The following is a 6,160-nucleotide window of genomic DNA, read 5'->3' as shown; positions in this document are numbered from 1 at the left end:
CTTTTAATTCTCTTGTCCCTGCAAGGCTCATCCAGAAACTGAGACTTTTGGGTTTGAGTGATGCCATTTGCAAATGGATTTTTAGTTTTTTAACTGGAAGATCACAGAGTCAAGATCACTGACTTTGTCTCCGATAAATACTGGCTCGCCACAAGGTTGTATTTTAAGCACATTGTTGTACACTTTGTACACTTATGACTGTGTTGCATCCCTTTTCTAACAATTTGATAAGTATGCAATGACAACTATTATTGGTTTGATCTCTTCTCATGATGACTTTGTATAGATCTGAAGTGTAAAAGGTGGTTTGCTGGAGTGAGGAAAACAATTTGAAGTTAAATATGGCAAAAAGTTTTGAGTTGGTTGTTGACTTCAGTAAAAATAGATCTTATGTTCCGATCATATTAAATGACATTGAGGTGAAAACAGTTGAAAACTAAATTTCTTGAGTGTATTTATCTGATGACTTGAGCTGGAATCTTAACACCAGTGAGATTGTTAAAGTCTTGACAGCGACTTTTTTTTCTGCGTAAGCTGAAAGAATTCACTCTTAACAGGAATATTTTAAATTTTTAATCACAGCTGCATTGAAAGTCTTCTTACAAACACTATAACTGCATGGTTTGGAAATGCAGAGGTGCTTTTCAGTGAGGATTGGTGATTTCACCTCGTCTCCTGCTCCCCTGTCTTGTGGAGTTCCCCAAGGTTCTATTCTTGGGCCTATCGTTTTCTCCTTATACATGCTCCCTCTTGGTTTAGTTTTTTAAAAACATGGCATCTCCTACCATTTTTATGCAGAAGACTCCCAAATGTATCTGCCCCTTAAGAAAAATGACAAGAGCTCCCTGATGCCCTTACTAGAGTGTCTAAAAGACATCAAGGCATGGATGGCTTTTAATTTTTTAAATTTAAATGAAGATAAAACCAAGGTCATGGTGTTTGGACCCAGTCGAGCCTGTGGTGTCTCCTCTATAGATCTGGGTTCTCTGCACCCTTATGTAAAACCTGTTGTCACAAACCTTGGTGTTAAAATGGACAGTGATTTTAAACTTGATAAACAGATAAACTCAGTGGTTAAAACCAGTTTTTATCATCTGAGGCTTTTATCTAAAATGTATCTTTTAATGATTTTGAGTGTTTGATTCATACTTTTATCTCGACCCATTTGGACTAGTGTAATGCACTGCATACTGGTATTAACCAGTCTTCCCTTGCCCGCTTACAGTTAGTCCAAAATGTGGCTGCTCGTCTTTTAACAGGTACTCATAAGCATGATCATATCACCCCCATTCTCGCCTCTCTCCACTGGCTTCCTGTCCATTTTAGAATAAATTTTAAGATTTTATTATTTAAGTCACTAATTGGCCTGGCACCTCATTATATTGCTGATCTTATACATATCTATGCCCCCACGAGAGCATTGAGAGCTGTTGATCAGCTCTGTCTTGTGGTGCCAAAAAGTAGACAAAAGACCAGGGGGGACCGTGCTTTTTCAGTGGTGGCTCCTAAGTTATGGAATGAGCTGCCCACTCATATTAAAATGGCCCCCACCCTGGATACTTTTAAAAACTTATTTTTATTCCATGGCTTTTAATACTGCATGAGAGATGTGTGGTCTTCTGTCTCTGTTTTTATTGTGTTTTTATCTTTTTAGTGTTTTATCTGATATCTTTCTTTTGTTTTTATATGTTTTTAATCTACTGTATTTTAACTTTATTTTTTATATATTTTATCTGTTGTCCAGCACTTTGGTAACCTTGTTGTTTTTAAAATGTGCTATACAAATAAAGGTGGATTGGATTGGATGCCACTGCTAAAGAAAGAAAGGCTTTGAATAGAGTGGTTCGTTCAGCCAGTAGGACTATTGGTGTGGAACTGTCTGTCCTGGAGGACATTTACAAAAAAGACTTCAGTCCTGATCTTTGGCCATTACTAGAGACCTCCTGCATCCTGCCAGGGACCTGTTTGAGCTTCTTCCCTTGGGTAGGCGCCATCAGTCTATTAAATGTGGGACATCACGTTACATGAAAAGTTTCTTCCCACAAGCTGTGGCAATGATCAATAATCCATGACTAGTTTTTAAATGTATCTTAAATTATTTTGTGGCTTTGTCATTTTCATGGCATTTTTTTTTAATGTCTTTTTATGTTTTTGTGTATGTCTTGCTAGTGCACTATGAGCTCCTTGCACCCTTTTTCTAATGTGGTTTTAATACTGCAAATGGCAAATAAATTTGAACTTGAACTAATGGTAATGGCAAGAGTGATTCTGATTGGTTTATTTTGTGCTGAATGAAGCGACATAATCCCGCCCCCTTTGTGGTCAGGACCCTGGATTGTGCTGAGAGTTCCTGACATGCAAATAGCAATGCATCTGCAGACACGCAACAAATGACAAGATAGGGCCCCTAAACCGTACCCAAAGATAAAGAGGCCCTAAGATTTACAGAGGTTTTTGTTTTTTTGTTTGTTTTTTTTTAAAGGAAGACATTCACCAGAATGATTTGATGTTAAACATTTGAGACAGATATTTTCAGTAATTTTAAACTCAAGGAGCATTAAAAATCAATAACTGACAAACACAGACCTAAAAAAAGACAAAATCATCAGATTACATTTTGCTTTTGTGCCACTTTGAAATTATTACTTTTTAAACACAGTAGAAGATCAAATAAAAAATTCCTGTCTATGAATGATTCGTTTCAAGTCTGTCATACTTTAAAGCTCCTCAGATGTTCATGAGTTCACATAAAAAAAAGGCATTGGCAGTAACAAGAGATCAGGTTTATTGAAAAACAATGTAACAACAGAGAACGTAACAGCACCTTAAAAACTAAACTCGCATCAGCTTGAAGCAGCGGTTCCCAAAACGACAAAAACGTGAGGCAGCAAAAACCTGAACAGTTTCACGTGAGGAAGAAATAACATGTCAAATGCAATCGAGATTCTCGTCGTACAAACGCGCCAAAAGTGCATCAGGTCCACTCGCAGGTTTGCTGTTTAATGTAGAATGTTTGGTGTCTAAAAACTGCCACATTAATAATAATAAGAAGAAGAAAAAGAATCATACTAATAAAACCCTGGATTTCTAAGTACAGCTGATTCAAAACTGGAATTTAATGAAGTCTGGCAGGAATACGTTTGGGAACCACTGACTTAAAAGAATCCAGCATTCACCCCTAGTGCACAAAAACCCAGCTTCAGGATCCACAGGATGAGCTAATCCACTCAGGCACAAACTGTGGCGGCGACACCGTGTGAAATATTACAACGATTGGGTACATTTGGGAGGAAAAGCAACCGGGGAAGTTTACAGTGAACAACACGCAGAACACAAACAGTTTGGAAGACAGTCGGTCCAATTCACTACCAACACAACAAAGAGAAAAAAAAAACACACACACACACAAATTAAAACCCTAAACGACGACGATGTCGCCGTTTCTTTGATAGTGATTCAAAACAAACCAGTACAGCTTCCTGTCACACACCTTTTCGTGCACGACCTGCCTTGTTAACCTCAAGTCTGACTTCAGATGTTAGCTGTTTTTATTTCTGCAAATTAAACATAAAAAGAAGAGAAACAGGCGTACTCCAGCAACAGTCCCAACTTCACATCTTGTATCAAAGTAACACGACTCCAGTTACATTTAAGTTCTCAGGTCGTTACACACACGATGGTAACACACATACATTTTGACAGGTTTTCTAACATGTTGCGAGGAAACGTGACACTTTGTTCCTAATAGCACAGATAATAACAGATTCTTAGTATTGTGTAAATTCATGTGAAATTCCATGAGATGTTTTAGTATTTTAAATATTTCTACTGTTATACCTTAATTTATTTATTTATTTTCTTAGGCTACAAATGAAACTTTTCTGCACTTAAAGGGGAACTCTGGAATTGTTCAACCTGGGCCTTATTGTTAGATGAACGCTCTTGGGGAAACTCTATTGTGCCTACATTAAACATAAATGTCCACCAGATGGACCTACTGCTCCATTTCAAGCACCTTGAGCACAGGCTGCTGTGGGACACGACAAGGACCAACCTGTTGCTTATATTAGCAGATGTTTTTGGCTTACACTTTTCCATTCAGGACAAATCAAAACAAAACACTGACCATGGGTGTGGAATCAGTTTAGAATGCTAAAACAGCGGTAGAATGTAAACCTATGGGGCAACATCCCTGTTTATTGATGCCATTGAGTCAGCTAAAAGGTCACTAGACGTGTCTGGTAGTACGTAGAGGATCTCTACGAAGGTACATGTGCATGTTTATTACAATAAATGTAAAAAACTTTTAAAATGACTGTACAGGCAGTGACTATAGCTTAGCCTTCTTCTTGTTTGGTGCCACAGCTCTCCACTCCACTTAAAATTATACTAAAAATGGATACAACCACAGATGTTACTGTTTCTTTTAAATCTCATAAATTATCTTTGAAGAATGGTTGTCAAGTCCCAAGGTTCTTGAAACGGAGCAATATTGCCACCTGGTGGACATTTACCATTAATGCAGGTATAAGAGAATTTTGCCAAGCGCTCTAGTACTATAAATTAAAACAACCTTGTACCTTATATACACACATATCTTTGCCACAAACTGCACTCATTCTTTAAGTTCTTCCGGTGCACATTTTGGAACCCCCCCCCCGTACCACAGACGGACTGCTGCTGTTGCTTGAGTGTTCCATCTCGTGAGGATTTTCTTCTTCTACTTCCAAGCATTGCAATTAGAATTGCAAAAGCATTAGAAATGGATTTGGAATTAGCCTTAAAAAACAAACAAACAAACAAACAAACAAAACAAAAAGCCTGACTGCGAGCGGCTACATGGTTCTAGTTCACTGCTGGTTGAGTTAACGGCATTTGTTTCACAGTTTTACAATTAATATGTTTTAATCATGAAAATGTAATCAAGTAATCCTCGACCCCATAACGATAATCTGGTTACATAATTTCTCAATGTAATATGGCCTAACTATAGTTACTAATTTTGTGATTATGTAATCCAGAATACAAATAATACATTAATACCCAACCCTGCACGTGTACCTCTGTAGGAATGTCTCCCTGCTAACAAACACGTCTATCGACATTTTTGCGTGTTCAGTAGAGGTACAGAGCATGTTTTTTTTTAAAGCATTTTTCAGCTTTCACCTTTACATTGTACAGCTGTTTAGCTCTTGACGTTGTTAGCATCCTAGCTCAATACTGGAACAATATTCAAGCTTTTTGTCCAGATTGGAAAATTGAACCAAAAAAAAAAAAACATCTAATAGAAGAGAGGTTGAAAAAATCCCAGAGTGCCCCTTAAGAAGGCAGAACGCTCTACTTAAATATTTAATAATACAAATATAAAAAAAACATCATGACTCTATTCTGTTGATCATTTTCATCCTGTTTTGTTCTGTGATTTGTAAATGTAACGTTGTTAAGACGAACCTCAGTCCAGCGACGTGACCCGGCAATGGTTCTCGACAGTGAACGGCTATGTTCAAATCACTGACCTGATTCCCCTCAGTGTCCACAGAGAAAAGACCTTCAGCCACAGCTGCCTGAGAGGACCGATGTGGACAAACGTCTGTCTCCTCGGGCTGGAGAGAGTTAGTAGGAGTGCATTAGTCATGATGAAGTGGTGTTGCTGTTTGTCCAAACTGAACTCAGTGGACAAACCGTTGATGCATCTTGCATGTGCAAATGGCCGTCTAAACGACCACTGGTGCCCAATCACTTGGCGTTCGCCCGTACTGCAGAAAACAAGAGAAGAGACATGACAACAAAGCTGAAGCCTGCAGGAAGTACCCAATGTGCTGTCAAAATAAGGCTTTATAACAGACACAACACTGACCCAAACCTACGTCATTGTCCCCAAACCTGAACTTGTGCAACATCTCAGAAAGTTAAAAATGTACAGTTGCAAGTTTGATCAGAATCAGAGAGGTGACTTTTCTCTCTTACATATGTGCCTACCCTCACAATATGGCCGCCAACTTTATATCCATTGGTTTGGTTAATGTGGAGTGTCAGACGCTGGGTTTGATCATCCCGCCTTAAATTTGTTTGTCAGTTTTTTTTTTGTTTTTTGATTTTTGGCTGGTCCCTGGTTGGTTGGGCTCACCACAGTGGATCTGGTACAGATCCTCACTAGGAT

The 6,160-nt window shown here is 38.4% G+C and overlaps 1 protein-coding gene across 1 annotated transcript in view; it reads right to left on the bottom strand.

Annotated features, from left to right (window-relative positions):
* Window positions 1-2,761: 2,761 nt before the first annotated feature.
* The window catches only part of bcat2 (branched chain amino-acid transaminase 2, mitochondrial), a 28,733-nt gene continuing 25,334 nt past the window's right edge, over window positions 2,762-6,160 (bottom strand). The window contains exon 11 of the mRNA XM_034190061.1: window positions 2,762-5,756. Coding sequence (XP_034045952.1) covers window positions 5,715-5,756 — 42 coding nt within the window. The 3' untranslated portion in view covers window positions 2,762-5,714. The remainder of the gene's footprint in view (window positions 5,757-6,160) is intronic.

Source organism: Thalassophryne amazonica, chromosome 16 (genome assembly GCF_902500255.1).
Source record: "Thalassophryne amazonica chromosome 16, fThaAma1.1, whole genome shotgun sequence".
In the NCBI taxonomy this organism is placed as follows: Eukaryota; Metazoa; Chordata; class Actinopteri; order Batrachoidiformes; family Batrachoididae; genus Thalassophryne; species Thalassophryne amazonica.
The sequence above is the reverse complement of the archived record's forward strand: the minus strand, read 5'-3'. Positions and strand labels throughout refer to the sequence as shown.